This window comes from Vanessa tameamea, chromosome 21 (genome assembly GCF_037043105.1).
Source record: "Vanessa tameamea isolate UH-Manoa-2023 chromosome 21, ilVanTame1 primary haplotype, whole genome shotgun sequence".
In the NCBI taxonomy this organism is placed as follows: Eukaryota; Metazoa; Arthropoda; class Insecta; order Lepidoptera; family Nymphalidae; genus Vanessa; species Vanessa tameamea.
In genome coordinates, this window is record NC_087329.1 from 104,348 (window position 1) to 122,599 (window position 18,252).

Genomic DNA, 18,252 nt, shown 5'->3' on the forward strand with positions numbered 1-18,252 from the left:
CATCGACAAAGTTGTCGACAATCGGATTTTTAATAAAACTCAAGAGTATAAGTATTTAAGTTGTAAAGTGATATACTTATCATAACCAATAATTGTTTTCAGAGCACAATATAAGTTACTAACAAATCGCATGAAATATGAGGTGTTGTTGACTGTCACTTTGTCGTGTCCGACGGTGAAAATGATGGTTTCGAATTGTCAGGTTTCTCGTCTGAACATTTATCATAAAAATGTACATTTTAATGAAATAAATGGCAATTTTTTTTAACATGCCTATTATTTTTTACAGCTACCTAAAGTGATTATAATTGGTTTAAATGTATAGGAATTTTTAATAAAATAAACATAACACAAAAACAAAGGTAAGGTATAATCTTTTTATTTTTTCTTGCTGTCCTCACTCTTAGTCGTCTCACGCACACCAGGACATCCAGTAAGCACGAGCGTCGCTCACCTAATGCACGCAGATAATTTTACGCTGAAGGGCGCCCCTTCGCGTCGGAATAATACTGTTGCAATAATGCTCTTTGGCGGTAAATATGAATGAGTGGATGGTGCTAAGCCAGACAGGCCTAACGGTAGTCATTACATTATATCAAAATATATTAATTGCATCCAGTGTTTGTAAGTATACAGGACATTATGACTAGGTATTCACATAAACACTCCATATACCACATAATCGTTCAGTCTGCTGGGAGTCAGCCTCGCAAGGATGGGCAGCCATACTTGCTCTCGGAGGCATATCAGTGCCACTTCTCTACTCCAAGCTACTGCTGAGTAGTTCTTGGTAAAAAAACCCTAATAACAGTGTATTAGCACAACCTAGAAATTCAATCCAGGACATCCAGGTCTCATCCATATATAAACACATGAGTCAATAAATTGAGTATTGACATTTATATACAATATTCACTATCACTATTCCAACAATCATAAATTTGTTAAATTAGGCCTTTAGGCCTAGACTTTAGGCCATTTCCATAGTGCTGTCGATCATTGCATTACAAACAAATCATTCACAAATAACAATGTTTTTAAAGGAGAAACATGTCTACAGTAGTAGTTCAGTCTTAATTTCACTGGATAATTTCTTAATCCCTGATTATTTGTCCTAAAATTTAGTCAGAATCCACAGGTGTCATGTAATCATTCTGTTCACAGGGAATATTCTTAAACCCCAGACATGGATTATCCAGCAGCTGGGTGGGGAGCGATGTTTGGGGATGCTCAGTGAGGGGGCTGTCTCGCGTCCAGAAGTAGAACAGTTCTGCCGAGGGACCCTCCGACGAGTTGCGGAGAAAACTACCAGAGTACACTTGCAAGGAGGAGGTTAAAGATAGGCTCGTTGTAACCTGAGAAAAAAATGCAAACAAAGTTAATATATTATACGCAATTAACACCAATTCAGGGAATAATTTGAGTAGTAGCATCTTTTTTTGTATACATGAAACTTGCTTCAGTTCCTATGTACCATACGGTACTTACTACTCCTTTCCACCTGCAGCGGAGCTTAGTGAGCGCTGGGTGTCGTTCCAGCTCCTTGATCTGCGGGACCTTGAGCTCGACGTCGGTGTCGAGGCGGGTGAGCGCCGGCAGGCGGCGCGCCAGTTTCAGCAGCGCCGCGCGCTCCACGCGACAGCGCCACAGTTCCAGCACGCGCAGGCGCGGCAGTCTGCTGGCCAGCGCGCCGCAGTGCGAGCTGTCGAACTGCGAGCCGCTCAGGTTCAGGTCGTTCACGAGAGGCGGCAGCCGCCCGATGAGCTCCAGCAGGCCTCGGCTCCGGAGCTGTCAATGAACAATATAATAGTTATGTTGCGAGTTACTTCAAACACCTTTTCGGGCCATGGCTGTAGATTCTATCCAAAATAAAATCCAATATAATATCATAATTTAAGAAATTATTCCAATTATCATAATTCAAAAAATTACCAAAACAGTGCCCGTAATATGCAGCCGTTGCAGTGCCAGCAGGCTCACAATGGGTGTGATCCCATGCTTAGTCAGCATTGGACACGTGTAGAGCTGAAGAGACATGAGGTTCACACAGTGTGCCAACACTCTGAACCTACACACATAATGTTTAACATTACAGTTTGGTTTCTGTGTGGAGTAATGAAATGGTTTTTTATTATTTGCAAATACAGATTTATAATATTAATTATAAAAATAAAATCACAGTCAACAAAAATTGCAGGCAATTTATGTTATGTAATATAAATTAAATAATAATAATGTTTATTATATTACCTTGCATCTGTCATTTCTGAACATCTTAGTGTAAGATCCCGCAACTGAGCAGCATGTATGGTGAGGAAACAATCCATTTCCCTCGGAATAAAGTAATCCGCTCTACCATACATGTGAAATGATGACATTTTGTTTTGTATTAAGGATGCCAGAAAGGCATAGCTTATTGTCTCATTAACAACCAATGAATTTATGCCAGGGTTAATATGTGTGTCCCTGTTGAGAACCTGCTTCTTGGCAAAAACATCCAAGTGACGCAAATGCACCAACAATGAAAGGGACTTAAAATTATTTTTATCTAAAATAAAATATTACAAAAAAAATATGTTGTCAAAGTCTATACTCATATATATATTTAATATAATGTACTTTTGTATTTGAAGTTAGTTATTTTTTTAACATCTTTTAATGTCTCCACCGTGCAAGCCTTGGTTTTCAAATACCTCAGTATTCATAAAGCTTGCAGATTCTGCAGCCTTAAAACAGCGTAGCAACTAGACCAACCAGGTAGTAATAAATACATATACAATCACAAACTAATTGTAAGCCATTAAAAAGTAATGTTATTTTGAAATCTCACCAAGTGGAAAGTCACTGTTTATAGTGAGCTCACGTAAGCGCGGCGATAAACGAATAACGTATGATATCAGGGTCTCGGATTTTTGAATGGAAAGATCAGTATTTGTTACAAAGATCACTTGCAAGCCCTTGTGTAGTTTCTTATAATGCTCTGCGCATTTGATTCTGATAATACGGGAATGAATGAGACTATTCCATTTTTTGCATACTTTGGACATCACCAAGCTCAATTCAAGGGCGTTAATATAACTAAATATCATCAAGATCAATTCATCGGGAAGATCCTCCATTGTCGAAGAGTTATAATTCATTTCATATCACTTTATAACGTTTACTGTAATACTCAATTTGTGTCTTCCATAAATTGATGTACATTTTCAATAATTGGGCACCTTTATTGATTTCTATTTGATATTGATTTTAAAAAGTGCATCAAACTGCAATCGCAATTCTATAAATTATCATGTAATTAATAATTATAACTGTGAACTTCCATCGAAAGTCGGAAGTAGTAAGATAGTCGGAACTAAGATTTAAGAAGAAAATTTATATTTTGTATATTACAAAATTAATAATATATTTTTGGTACATATACTGTAAAACTGACTGACATTTAAAATTTTGTGTGAACTGTGAAACGTTTATACAGATTACAGAATTACAGATGAAAATTGTAATGAATATGGACTATGGTAGAACTGTTAAAGTGTGTACTAACAAAATTATTCGTTTAATTTCAGGTTTCTAATTAAGCATAATAAATATAAAAGAATGTGAATTGTCACTGTAAACTTTAATTTAATATTTGTAGTATAAAATGTAAAGTAGAAATATTTTTTTATGTTATTTACGAGTCTACTCCGTTTTATAATGCATTGCCATATAAAAAAATGCACAGCTGATTGTCAACTTCATTGTAGTCAATAAATATTTTTTATAGGTTAATTTTACACCATTCTTAATATAAACTTTGACTAAAAGTTGAATTAGTGATCGAAATAGTTTGATAATTTCGCCATACCCGAATTTAATTGTAAATAAGACCCATAAAGTAATAAACGCCATGCGGATTCTTACTTTCAGTGTTCTTAAGAACTGCAAAATAAAGACGTCATTATTTAAAAATTTAAGTGTACAAGTTCAAGCCAATAATGAAATTGAAAAATTATCAGGTATACGAACTAATAAAACAAACGTAGGTATTTATTAAGAAATAAGGTTCAGTACAGTACCGTACCATTTTCGTTTTGAGGATGATGTGAGGATTTATACTAAATGTATTGACATACAATCAAGTCGTATGTTTTATTTAATATAATAGTTTCTATAATAAACTTTTTTTTGTTGATTTTATAATCCACATTATTTTTCAAAAAATATTTAGGTCTATATTATTTCTTGTCGTTTTATTATTCTCTCTCTGTCTGTCTGACTTTGTTCTAACCAGGTATGCCATGACACCTCTATTTTTCCCTTTAGCCGCAATCAATACCTTCGACGGGAAAGATTTTTGCTGGTCCGGAAATATTTAAATTCGCGCACGATTTGGACGTTTGTCATGACGTAGTATTTTATGTTTGGCTAACCCACCTCAATCGGTGAGGGTTTTAAATATCGGTAGTCCGGAATGAGCCCTGCCTGGTAAAGCGGGTGTACACCGTATTAGCATTTGATAGTTAAAAACTTAGCAAAATATTATTATTTTGTGCAAAGACCTACCCAGGGCTCGGTTAAACATTTCGGCAACTCTATAACCAATTTCACGAATTATATATAAAATACTACAATTCCATTTAACTACTTATATCTAATATATTAAACTTGCTAAGTTCCGATAACAGCTTCGTCGAAATTTTAAACGCATTTTTTTCGTGAATCCATAGTAAATAATATCATAGATTAATGAAGCGTCGTCGTCGTCTCGACCAATGATATCGTGTCAAATTAATGTTAAATGTTCTTTATTTGACTTTATTCCTATTTCCTCTTGTAGTTGGAATATGCTGTAGGTAATGCACATGACATTGCTTAATTACACGTGCAAATAAGATATATTTTCTACCACAATTAAATATTATGATGATGATGTTTTTTACTACATATTTGGCCTACTACCGTACTACTTTTATATTCAATTTTAATTGCCAAGCTATTTTAAATCCTGTCTGGATGAACCGGATATCTGGATAATCGCGGTTCGGTTTAGCGCGATTTTATTGTACTTGTTTTATTTAAATAGACCCAAACCTGGTGGATATATTACCATCATGGAAGGAGGACGAGGAGGTAGAGTTGCGCTCAACTGTTCTGCAACATATGCGGGTGTTGCCCAATTTCGTTACTGAGGAAGAGGAAGCTGCTCTACTTGCAGAAGTGGAGCCACAGTTAAAACGCATGCGCTACGAGTTCGATCACTGGGATAATGTGAGTAATTTTTATCAAACATTGATTACCGCACACTTGTATTTATTCATTCTTTGTTTTTATTTATTCAAAAAGTTCTAGCTCTAATAGTATTCTTAGTATTTAAACATTTTATCATCTATATTAGATTATTCGTACTTTGCTCGTTTTGAACGATCTTTTAAACTGAAAATACTGAACGACATTTTATCAAATAAATAAATAGATTCCTCCCGCAGGCGATCGAAGGCTTTCGTGAGACGGAGCGCAGCACGTGGAACGCGGCCAACAGCGGCGTGATGGCGCGCGTGCGCAAGGTGGCGTTCCCGCCGCACGCGCAGCTGCTGCCGCACGCGCACGTGCTGGACCTGGCGCCCGCCGGACACATCCGCCCGCACGTCGACGCGGTCCGAGTGAGTCTGCAGCTACCTTGACTCGACTCGACTTCACTCTTATAACAGTAGCGGAACCCGCAGCTCTGCCTGCGCGAAATATAATATCACTTCATACCAACCAGACCTTTGTCCCCAATTTAACCCCTCAAAATGTGTATTAAAAAAGTATCCTGTGTCCTTACGTGGGGTTTGAGCTCACTCCGTTATTTCATCAAAATCAGTTCAGTGGCTTAGCCGTGAAAGCTTATGCTTACATGAAAATGTTAAACGTTCCGCTTTCATATAATGTCGTATGTACATAGTTCTGCGGCGACACGATCGCGGGCCTGTGCCTGCTGTCCAGCGCGGTGATGCGCCTCGCGCACGAGCAGCGCCCGCACCTCGCGCTCGACGCGCTGCTGCAGCGGAGGTGCCTCTACGTCATGACGTTAGTGTTCATTATTCAAACATATTCTGACTATTTCAAATTCAATTCTACTTTGTGACGATCTTCTCGTATATATATGTCATATTATGTCAATTTATGTATTCTGTGTGGGTGGTACCCACCCAGACGGGCTCGCACAGAGTCCTATGATCAAGTAAATTCTAAATCCTACCGCAAACTTTTGAAAGTGTTCTGTTTGATCCGGACGTTGCACGCTCCCACCTATGTGGCTGTGTGTGTGGGTACATAACACCTACCAATAAAATCCAGAAGACAAATTGGTAACCTAATTGTTTCCAATTTTAATTATTTTATATGTAATTTTACCAAGAATCGTATGTATAATAAAAATAATAATCTAATTTATATTAATACTGATAAAAGTAACGATATTCAAATAGGAATTTAAATGAACTCAATAAAATGACAAAATCCCTCTTACTTGAATATTATACATCAAAATATACAGGGCGTAGGTGGCATAGTTCATGAATTATAATTATTTTCGGAGTGTTATAAAACTCATGTATTTTGTTTGTAAATCTCGAAAAGATATTATGGCTCTCTATCGTACCGCAATGCTGTCGTAAATATGTGGAACGTACTATCGAACTATCCTGCGTGGAATTTCCGCAATACATCATAGTCTCATATACCGGCCCCATAAGAAGATTTTTACTTATTTGAGACCACTATGAAGGATACTCTTAAAAATATATCTAATAGTAATAAATATATAATTGTATGTGATGACGTTAAAGTGGACTTATTACGTAATTACGTTGAGTGTTCGGTTGGTCACCTTAGTCGTTTAATTTAACGCACAGTGGTACTGAACCGACTCGAATAACCAACGATACTTCTACGTGTATTGATAATGTGTTGTATAACTGTGAATTAAATGAAGTATAAATTATGAATAATTTAACTTATGACCACTGTGGTCAAAAGTTAAATTATTAATAATTTAACTTATGACCATTGTGGTCAAAAGTTTTCCTTGGAACACAAAGATTTTATTCATTCAAAAAATATATATATATACAGGCCAATAATCGCTAATTAAATTAAATTGTTTTAAAGATATTGTGGCGTGTAAGTTATCTAATTTAGATCTAACGACACGCGATCGAAATTCACTTAATAATTTATTTTTTGAAATAATATTAATAGAATTTAATAAAATAAAATGTAATTTATTTTATTATTTAAAATTTAAGAAAATGCCAAAACGATGCATTGGGCTAGCAACACCGATATATGGGAAGTATGAGATGGGTTAACGGCACGGATTCAAACGAATTGACACTTTTGTGACGTTTTAGATACTAATTAAAAAGTTAAAATTATAAAAATAATGTTAAATGTAACAAAGTCAATAAATCCTTCTTGGGGCAAAGTATCCGTTTCTGTAATAATATTCCGCAGACATTTTTAACTTTGCCGTTTCCTAAATTAAAATCATTTGTAAAAAATATATTGGTAAAGAAGGCATATTATTCGATACAAGATTATACAGATGATAAAAAAGCGTGGAGTTAATACTTCCAGGCAGGATATATAACATACATATATAATTGTATTTAATTAACATGACTGTATTTTTAATTGTTGAAAAAGAGTAACTACCGAGTTTGTTGCCGGTTCTGCTCGGTAGTGCATTGCGAACCGGTGGGAGCTTCCCTCAATATAGTTCGTTAAATGACGATTCAAAAGTGCTCGTAAAAGCCAACTCGAATAAAGTATATTTCGATTCGGCAGCGGCGTGGCGCGTTACGCGTTCAGCCACGCGGTGCTGCGCGGCGCGGAGGGCGCGTGGCGCGGCGCGCCCGTGCGGCGCGGCCGGCGCGTCGCCGTCATCTGCCGCGAGCGGCCGCGCGCCGCGGGCGAGCCGTAGCCGCCCCGCGCCGCGATTCATATTTTCTCTCGAGTTTTATAATGATCCATGTAATGAGAACGAAATACCCCCGTGTCAGGTATGACATTATTATGTAGATATATCATTTAGATTTCTAAACTTCGAACTTAGAATTGCATGGAGAAATGTTTCTCTTAGAGAGTAGTATTATTACAAATAGTGTAAATAAAGAGACATATTTTTTTACCCGAGAACCGTTTTGTATTATGTTAAAATTATTTATGTAGTTTTTATTTATTTAAAGTTGTATTATAAACATTGTTACTGTTAATCAATTTTTTTTTTTTTAATTTTAATGATCTAACATATTGAAAACAAATTACCTACTTTTAAACATTTAATAAGGAGGTGTTTACATAAATTCCTAAAGTAAGGTAAGGTTCATCAGAAAATATTGTGGCAACATTTTAAATATCAGTGTCTAAGGTAAAGTTCTATATCACAGGTATTCTTACAGGATAAAAATAAAATTAATTTTCCAATAATGGAATCAAGTCCTCTGAATCGGGCCTTTAGAAGAACTATTTTTGTGTTATTTTGAAGTTGCTACTAATAATAATGATAGTAAACAGTTTAAACTCAGAATTTAGATGGAAACCACATTTATCGTGTCTGACAGGGAGAGTTAGCTTTGCAACATAAGCTGATGGAAAAATTAAGTCTACTGATATTTACATATGGATTAAAACTCAAAATACAGTCAAAATCTGCTATAACGACATTGAAGGGAGTACTCATATTTAGTCGTAAAAACCGGGGATGCTTATATTATTATGAAGTGTTATTATTGAATGTGTAGGTCACAGGTATTAATAGCCAAAATATATTAATGTATGAAATTAAATTATATTTCGTTTATTTCAATCAAAACTAATGCATATTAAGAAAGAACAATGTCATTTTTCTGTATGCATAAAATCTGTAATTTTAGTTTGTTTGGAACACTTCTGTCTTGTATACACATTTTGTAATTCACTTTGGAGTTTAATCAGCGTATCGTTATAAATTCCCTGCATGTGAAACTGTTCATTAAAAAGAACAATCTTGCGTAATACACTAACAGCATTGAGACCATCATTCAAAGTTGCCACTGTAAATTGTTCATCAGTTCGTCATTTTCTTCTTGAACTTCTCGTACAATATCATCTGCCGTAGCCGGTGCACAACTCGCAACAGACCTATCTACATCAATGCACTCGTCTGCTTCAGTAGTAATTGTTTACAATACGGCTCAGCTGGTTGTTCTACAGATATAATTCTCCAAAAACATTAGCCAAATGTGGTCGTTTAATGCGGTATTTCGTAGTAAGCAATGTCGTACAAAGCAATATTTTTGATAAGACAGTTTATATAGCAGTCAACCGGGACGTTTGATTTTGGTCAATATAACCGATATGTTGTTCTAAACAATGTCATCATAAACTGTTTTAACTGTATTACTTATATGTGTTGTTTTAAGGAAAGATAAATTATGCAAATGTTGAATTTAATACAAAGAAATGACACACTTCTTTAAAGTAATATTTATTTCCAAATAAAGCTAATTTTGCTAAACATACATTTCAATAGACTAAGTAACAAGTCTGTGTAAGTATTTTTTAGATAGAAATGCAATCACTATTTGAATATTGATGTCACATAATAAATGTGTTTAGACTTGTCACAACCAACCCACATTTGGAGCATTAAAAAATGAATTAACTGAACATAATCATACATAGATAGTTACAAAATTTAGACTCTAATGTGACTGGTTTTGGTATAAGTGAAGCTTATAAGCTTAAGCAAAATATTATAATATTAGTGAATAATATAGGAAAAACTTAAAGTTGACAAGTCACACCCCTAATGTTGCGACATACAATGGAATAATACATATTCCAAAATACCTTTAAACATGCAAGCATTTTCAAATAGATTCATTAATTGGTTCATAAACATTTTATCTATGAGCGGTCATAAGGTCACTTTATAAGTTTAGGCATATCCGATAATGTAGATGTCAGTTTGGGCACTGAAGCCTGATCCCCCACTAAATGAAAAGGTTCCTTTAAAGGCATGAATATAATATATAATGGTAATTACAAAGCATCACTAATGCATATTGATATGTAATTTGTCATCATGTTCCTCAAATTCGTCTAGGGCTTCAACTTCAAGATACTCTACATCACCTTCCAATACCTCCATCCCTTCCATACCATCCAAGGTTTCCACTGCCTCACCCTCTATTTGCCAATCAGATTCCTGAAAATTAAAAAAAATAATTTTTAAATATTAGTTTTACTTATGAAGTTTTCAATTAATGTCTGCAATACATTTGTTGTATAACATCCAGGGGAACATCCTTCGATAGAATTACATATACTATTAAACCATGAGTAAGTAAAAATGCACTCCTTTTTAATGTTCGTTACAAAAAAGGGAAACAAATATATAACAAAGTAAGTGACCTGTTGGATTTCCTTCCGATGCACGCGTGCGTGTCGCTTCATGGCGGCCACGGAGCCGAACCTGCACACATATAAACCACAGTTAAAGGAATGGAAAATGTATCAAGAGCAACGATCTTCCCTCATGAGAGACGAGTAGCGCGCTGAGAGTACGCACGTGCGGCCGCACGTCGGGCAGGTGGTCGGCGGCGGCTCGGGCGTGGGCGCGGGCTCGGCGCGCGCGTGGCTGCGCCGGATGTGCGCCAGCAGGTCGCCACGGCTCGAGAAGCGCAGGATGCACGCGTCGTACCCGCACACGAAGCGCTCGGCCTGTCGGTGAGCCAGCGCGTGCGCCGCGCCCGCCGCGCGGTCCGCCAGCGTGCGGAAGCACAGCGCGCACAGCAGCGGCGGCTCCTCGGCGTGCGAGCGCCGCGCGTGCGCCGCCAGCGCCGCCCGCGACGGGCACTGCAGCGCGCACAGCGGGCACGACGCGCAGCTCGCCTCGTGGCGCCGCATCTCCGCCCCGCTCTGGCAGGTGACGTTGCAGAGCTGGCAGACGAGGCTGAGCGCGGCGGCGTGCAGCGTGGTGTGGTCGCGCAGCGCGTCCCGGCTGTTGAACTGCGCGCCGCACGTCCAGCACGAGTGGCGCGCGCCGCCCGGGTGGATGGCGATGTGAGCGCGGTACTCGCTGGCTTGCTGGAACGGAGTCATAGTGACCATGTGTCATAAACATAACATAATCAGCCTGTAAATTTCCCACTGCTGGGCTAAGGCCTCCTCTCCCGTTGAGGAGAAGGTTTGGAGTATATTCCACCACGCTGCTCCAATGTGGGTTGGTGGAATACACATGTGGCAGAATTTCGTTGAAATTAGACACATGCAGGTTTCCTCACGGTGTTTTCCTTCACCGCCGAGCACGAGATGAATTATAAACACAAATTAAGCACATGAAAATTCAGTGGTGCCTGCCTGGGTTTGAACCCGAAATCATCGGTTAAGATGCATGCGTTCTAACCACTGGGCCATCTCGGCTCTATATCTCTCGGACCATGTGTATATAGTAGACTAGTCCAATATTCAAATTGAATTAAAGAAACATTTCAATAAGTTTACATACATATAAAACCCTGTACCTGTAATAATGTCTATAACTTCTGCTTAACAAATGATGTTTTGTTGTTGATTAACAATAATAAAAAGAATATGATGGTGATATTAAACATTTATAGAAACCTAATTGTCTCATCTGACTTTGTCCAGGTGAAATAAGAATTTTATTTAAATTTCTAATCACAACATCACTTGCAGGGTCTTAGTCCAACATTTCTAGAATGAGATCAGTTATATGCACACATAGGATTTATTAATATATATAAATAATTAACAATACAGGCAACACAAAATGAAAGCATTGGTGAACCTCAACTTGTGATTTTACTGACTCATTTAAATTATGTTAATTCTAATTACAAAATAAATGTTTATTATGTTCAAAACATGTATTAATAATACTTGCTGAATTCATTATCATTGAAAAACATCTTGTGCTGACAAAGTAAGAGTATGACGCAAGTAATAAGTAATATGTAGTTCTAACCTGGAATGACATCGGACATATAGAACATTGATAAACAGTCTCTCCACAAGCATTTCTTGCCTTTTCAAGATCTTCATCATCAGCTGCAGCTGCTGCTGCCAGTGCATCTCGTTCCACCATTATAATATCATCCTCACTATAAGCTCCTCCAGAATTAACACCCGGACCGCCTACAACTATAAATACGTCTATTTTCTGGGTCAACTCATGAAGTCTTCTTCGTAGAGCACGAATTTTTTCACTTAATGGAGGCATTGCCCGGGTACTCAGTGCCGTACTAAATTCATAAGCTTCTATTGCACGACGTACGCAGCTCACACATAATTTGCCTTCAGGGACTACCTACAAGCAGTCGTCACATTACGTGCTATAATAATTATTAATATGATTTTTTTTATAAGTTAATAAAAATTATTAAATAACATTTAATGTTAGTAAATTTGCAGTTTGTACCTTATTATTGTTTATGTGCAAGAGCATGGCCCGCAGGGGTACTTGCATTGGCGGTGCGCCCGCGTCATGTTCTTCGGGTGTGAATAGATCACCGCCACCTCCACAAATGGAACATGTTTCTGCTTCAGTTTCCACTTTCAATATAATTGGTGCCATTATTGATAAATAAACTATTTTGTCATAATATAGCTTATAACATTATTTTTTAGTAGCGGCAAATAGCAATAACACTGTAATAAAGATAGCTGACGCTGTGACGCGACGGATTGACATATGGCATTGACAAGTGTTCAGACTTCAACTTTTAATTTTTATTAGTGACGATCGACGTTGACATATAGATATGAAGAAAATATAATGCCCAAAATTATGTATAATTATAATAGATTGTTTTTAAATATATAACTTTTATCTTAGATATATATTTTTATTTCTTACGTACTGGTATAATTAATGCGTAGTTCTGTAATATCTCTTTTATATTTTTGAAATATTTATTAGTCTGTGGTCCACAGACCGCTAGTACGCCGCCATAGTTTATTTCTAATTTCTATTCATCAGTGAAATAAAATTTATATCTTGTTTAATCTCAGAATTACTATATAGTAAATAAGCTTGTGTTTGGTATTGTGTTTTTAAATCTTTTAAAATGTCTATTGGTGTGCCTATTAAGGTATTACACGAGGCTGAGGGCCATATAGTGACCTGTGAAACAAACACCGGTGAAGTTTACCGCGGAAAACTAATTGAAGCTGAAGATAACATGAACTGCCAGATGACGCAGGTGACGGTCACGTACAGAGATGGCAGAGTAGCTCAGCTAGAGAATGTATACATCAGAGGATCTAAGATTCGCTTCCTAATATTACCTGATATGCTAAAGAATGCACCAATGTTCAAACGACAAGGGAATAAACCCAGTGCTGGGCGTGGGAAAAGTGGTATATTACGAGCACAAGGTCTGTCTTAAATAATAGTTTTCTTTAATAACAAATATAAATTCATCGTTCATTTGTTTGTAAACAAATCACAGCGACTAGTCTGCACGAATTATTTTATAGCCATAAATGAATACTCTTCATTGCTTTGTTTTGTTTTGTAAGAAAACCTTTTTCAATGTAGGCTAGAGATATAACTGTTTGGTTTCAATGGCTGTTTTATCACTTCTTAAAAATAAGTTGCATTATTTAGCTGACAACACTACTTATCATTGGCATTATTCAGATCTCATTTTACCAGAATACATCATAATAGTAGGTCTTCAGTTTGTGCAGACTACATGAGACATGTGGGGTATTTTTTCATGTAGGCACTTGATAGAATGGATTTGTTTCCCTTTTTCTAATTTACACAAAAATAATCAACGATTTTGAATTGTTTTTATAAACTCCACACAGTTATAAGTCTTTTTTAACTTTGGATTTTGCCAAATTAGAAACAATCACTACATGCAAATGTTATCATATTAATAATATTGAAACTACACTAAATATTTTTTTAAATATGCCTCTTATGACATTATGATAAAATTTAAAACATGATTAAATTTCATATATTCTGGTTCATTAAAACAATTTTCAAATACTATGCTTCTGTTCTCTTTACTCGAGATACTGGATATTAAACCCAACCCAGAATGCACAGTGTCAAATTATCTACACTTTTAGTTATTTTAGAATTAAAAGAACACAATTCTTTCTATATGCTCAAATATTCAGTTTAGCTCTATACACTACCGTCCAAAAGTTTAGAATCACTAGGGTAATTTTAAGTAAAACAACTATAATATTTATAAAGTGTACTTTATTACACTTAAATCTCAATCAAACCTTAGATTAGCATTCAGTTAAATATACTGAGGACAATTAAGAACAAAAGTTAACAGTCTTCATTAAATTTTAGCTTTGTCTGTGACCACCTTTCTTCTGTATTACTTGTTCACAAATATTACCCATTCTTTTGATTAATTTATTGAAATATTTTTGTTGTGGATTGTATGCTTTTTAAACAATTTTTTTTAATTTGGCAACAGAAGCATTTTGAACGCTTTCTGGGATCCTGTTGTAGAAACATATACATTGCCCCACAAATGAGTTACTGACTATGCAGTCGAGTAACAGGAGTAACAAGATTGTGTTTGTTCCTTGTACCAATGTTATGAGAATCACATTTTCTCATAAAAACATTAATATTTTTCCGTACATACAAAACATTACAGAATATATATTGAGAAGCAGCAGTCAATATCTTAATTTCTTTAAATTTATACCTTAATGATTCCTTGGCTCTAGATTGGCTAGGTTATAGATTGCGCGAATAGCCCTCTTCTGCAGCACAAATATAGTACGGATAGTGACTGCGTTACCCCAAAGCATAATACCGTAGGACATTATACTGTGAAAGTAACTGAAATAAACTAGGAGAGCCTTATCAACATCGGCAAAGAATCTAATTTTTTTGACCGCAAATGCCGAACTCTACCCGCCAATCCGTTTATATGGGGGAGCCACTGTAACTTGGCATCAAGAGTGAGGCCAAGAAATTCAGTTGTTTCAACTGGATCTATCGATTGCCCATTGATAAGTACATCGGGTTTTACATTTTGCACGTTTGGTGTGCTAAATTTTACAACTTTAGTTTTTTTATTATTCAGCGTAAGATTATTTACGCTAAACCAGTGTACTATATCAGACATAGCATTGTTTACATCATCATACTGTACCTGTTTACTATTAATTTTAAAAACCAAAGAGGTATCATCAGCAAACAGTACTATATCATGTTTGTTCCCAACAAGAAAGGGCAAGTCATTTATGTATATGATGAATAGAAAAGGTCCATGAATTGGTCCTTGTGGGACCTCCGTACCAACTGAGACCCCAGGAGACCTTGTCCCTTTAACGTCAACCTTATGAATTCTATTGTTAAGATAAGAAGTCAGAAGGTCGAGTGCACATTCTCTAATTCCATAGTGATATAATTTCCTGACCAGAGTTTCATGTTGAACACAATCAAAAGCTTTAGATAAGTCGCAGAAAATCCCTAAGGCATCCTGCGATTTGTCCGAGGCTTCATAGATATTTCTTATAAATTCGAAACCTGCGTCGGTAGACGGTAGTCGAGCGACCCCTCGTAAATCCAAATTGTTTTCTATGAAGCAGATTGTATCTATTGAAATATGCTAATAATTGATTTAGAATATTTTTTTCAAATATTTTGCTGAAGGTTGGTAGTATTGAGATTGGCCTATAGTTGTTAGGATCTGAAGAGCTACCAGATTTAAATATTGGAATGACTTTACTATGTTTCATCAGGTCAGGAAATACAATACGTTGAACACAATCATTGAATATTATTGCAAGATAAGGTACAATCACATCATTTATTGAATTAATCACCTTTACAGAAATACCCCATAGATCAGCAGTTTTCTTAATGTCTAATGACTTAAATGTACAAATTATGTCATTGGTGTTTACAGGGCTAAAATTAAATTTTGATTTGCATTCTCGTACATTTTCTTTCATCAATGATTCGGCAACTGCTGGAGAAGAAATAAGTAAATTAGTTGTAGAAACTGGTTTATCAGCAAAAAATTGTTCAAAAACTGAAGCAAGTTCCCGTTCACTATTTATGACTTTATTATTATAATTTAAGTTCAATTCGGAGCTGCGACTGCCACCTCTACCAGTTTCACAATTAATAATTTACAAGTCATGTTTATTTTGTCATGTGCATTCTTAATTCTGTTTTTTATAGTTAAAGACTGCCAAAAAGCACACTTTTCTAAATAATTTTGAATTGTTACTTACATAGTTGGCAAAAGTGGCACTGTGATTGTAGGTCCTTTTATTATAAAGCTCGTACATTCGTTGCCTACTTTTATGAATTCCAATAGTAGCCCAATCATTGAATTTTAAAAATCGGAGACAAATCTGGCGATTGTGAAGGCCACTTCATAATTTGCAAAACTTTTCCACTTTGTTTTTCCTCTAAACACCCCTGGCACAATTTGTATGAGTGCTTGAGGTCATTATCTTATTGAAAAACAATTTTCAACAAGATTTGAGATGAAAAATTTTGACCGATCACATTAATTCCAGAGGGAATGGCATTTTCTTCAAGTTTTTTAGATAGCCTACTTTATTCAGTTTCCCGGTGATTATGATCACCACACTAACCACATAACACAACCGTCACACTACCACCGCCGTGCTTAACAGTCTGCACATTACACGTTTCTAAAGCCGGCTCCTCTTTTGATCGGCGCACAAAGACTCGTCTATTAGATCCAAAAATTTGGACTCCCATTTTTCCCGTATTCGTCTGTCCAGTTTTTATGTGTTTTGGCCCACTCAAGTCTTTTTCTTTTACGAACACTAGTCAACCTGGGTTTTTTCGCGGCTACACATCCTCTTAGATCAGCAGATAGCAAACGTCTTTTTACAGTTGTTATTGAAACTGGCTTTTCTCGGGTTTCATTTAAGGTAGCGGCAATTTTAGGTGCAGTTAAACGTCGATTTCGTTTTGATAACGTCACAACGAAGTTATCTTCCCACTTAGTCGTAGATTTGGGACGTTTTTGAAAACAATGGATAATTGATAATAAATTGGTGTTTTTGTTAAATATTGTTGTTAGTACGGTCGTAAAAATACTAATCTCCAATAACAATAGGACCACTATGATTATAAAATTTAAAAATAATTAGTTTCTATAATTAATAATGGGCAATGTGGTATTTATTGCAGTTTTTGGATTCAAATAGAATTCATAAAAGTAATCGTGTAGATTATGTTCTTTTTTTTAATAATTATATTTTGTTTTAGCGGCTGGTAGAGGACGAGCAGGTGGTAGAGGTGGAGGGCATCGTGGGGGCTGGCAAGGTGGCTCCGGACCTTCTAGGCGATAACTGTAGTTTTAAGACTAATCTCATCCCTCCTACACTCCAAATAAATGTTTGCAAATAACAAAAATGTAGAATATCTATCTTTGTCTACTAAATTATTGATATATTTCAGTAGTAAAGATATTACCCCACATCAGTGAAAAGTTATAATTTGTACATTGTCTGTTTCTTGTTTCTAATGTTAAAATATGTTAGTATATCAATTAAAAAAAACCAACTCTAGAAAACATTTGAATTTACTACAATAATTGACTCATAGATCATTAAGATACAAGTATAGTAATTTAATTCAAAAAATAGTAGTAAATTGCCAAAGTATTGACTTGAGAATGAGAAGGACTTGTGAGTTATAGCATTTTATATATATCTTGTATGTGCAGTGTGTGGAGTGGCATTATGCAACTTGTAATATAAGGTTTAATAAAAAAACTTGGTATGTAAGTAATTTGTTTTATTTTATTCAATGCTCAACATTGGAATATGTGTTTGAACTAAGTTAATTTAAACATATACTGCATTAAAATTAATGAGACTGCTTATAGGCTTCTATTTACAATTTTAGTTTCCAATATATCTCAAATCCTAAATGTGTATGTATACTGTTAATCATCTGTGTATTCATGCAATGACAAAGTTTATGGAGCAGATGACCACTTTCATCAACTATTTCAGCTCGGCTTCCATTTCTTACACAATAATGGTAGAGCTACCCACAACCATACCAGTTTCCATTAAGCTTAAGTTATCACAAATACCTTATATGTAACATAACTACTTTTTAGTACAAAAATAAGTTGTACATACTAATCGTCTATTTCAATACAATTTGTGTAAAAGTATGAATTAATGTACATGATCTTTATTGTATATATAATAAGAACGCATTGCAAC

At 35.8% G+C, this 18,252-nt stretch overlaps 4 protein-coding genes across 4 annotated transcripts; 2 read left to right on the forward strand and 2 right to left on the reverse strand.

Annotated features, from left to right (window-relative positions):
* Positions 1–360: 360 nt before the first annotated feature.
* LOC113393646 (uncharacterized) lies at positions 361–3,424 on the reverse strand. Its single transcript, XM_026630642.2, has 5 exons — positions 2,831–3,424; positions 2,251–2,548; positions 1,933–2,068; positions 1,489–1,788; positions 361–1,355 (listed from the first exon to the last, which is right to left on the reverse strand). The coding sequence occupies exons 1-5, from the start codon at positions 3,138–3,140 to the stop codon at positions 1,122–1,124; spliced, it is 1,278 nt and encodes a 425-aa protein (XP_026486427.2). The 5' UTR covers positions 3,141–3,424; the 3' UTR covers positions 361–1,121.
* A 315-nt stretch (positions 3,425–3,739) lies between these two features.
* On the forward strand, positions 3,740–8,200 carry LOC113393648 (alpha-ketoglutarate-dependent dioxygenase alkB homolog 7, mitochondrial). The gene is made up of 5 exons (XM_064218228.1): positions 3,740–4,001; positions 5,069–5,253; positions 5,472–5,645; positions 5,930–6,054; positions 7,816–8,200. Exons 1-5 carry the CDS (start codon positions 3,893–3,895, stop codon positions 7,949–7,951), a joined length of 729 nt encoding a protein of 242 aa, XP_064074298.1. The 5' UTR covers positions 3,740–3,892; the 3' UTR covers positions 7,952–8,200.
* Positions 8,201–9,721: 1,521 nt separating this feature from the next.
* On the reverse strand, positions 9,722–12,719 carry LOC135193900 (GDNF-inducible zinc finger protein 1-like). The gene is made up of 5 exons (XM_064218310.1): positions 12,455–12,719; positions 12,002–12,343; positions 10,583–11,100; positions 10,426–10,486; positions 9,722–10,219 (listed from the first exon to the last, which is right to left on the reverse strand). The coding sequence occupies exons 1-5, from the start codon at positions 12,608–12,610 to the stop codon at positions 10,067–10,069; spliced, it is 1,230 nt and encodes a 409-aa protein (XP_064074380.1). The 5' UTR covers positions 12,611–12,719; the 3' UTR covers positions 9,722–10,066.
* A 229-nt stretch (positions 12,720–12,948) lies between these two features.
* Positions 12,949–17,802, forward strand: LOC113403670 (small nuclear ribonucleoprotein Sm D3). Its single transcript, XM_026644252.2, has 2 exons — positions 12,949–13,413; positions 17,282–17,802. Exons 1-2 carry the CDS (start codon positions 13,104–13,106, stop codon positions 17,362–17,364), a joined length of 393 nt encoding a protein of 130 aa, XP_026500037.1. The 5' UTR covers positions 12,949–13,103; the 3' UTR covers positions 17,365–17,802.
* Positions 17,803–18,252: the final 450 nt, after the last annotated feature.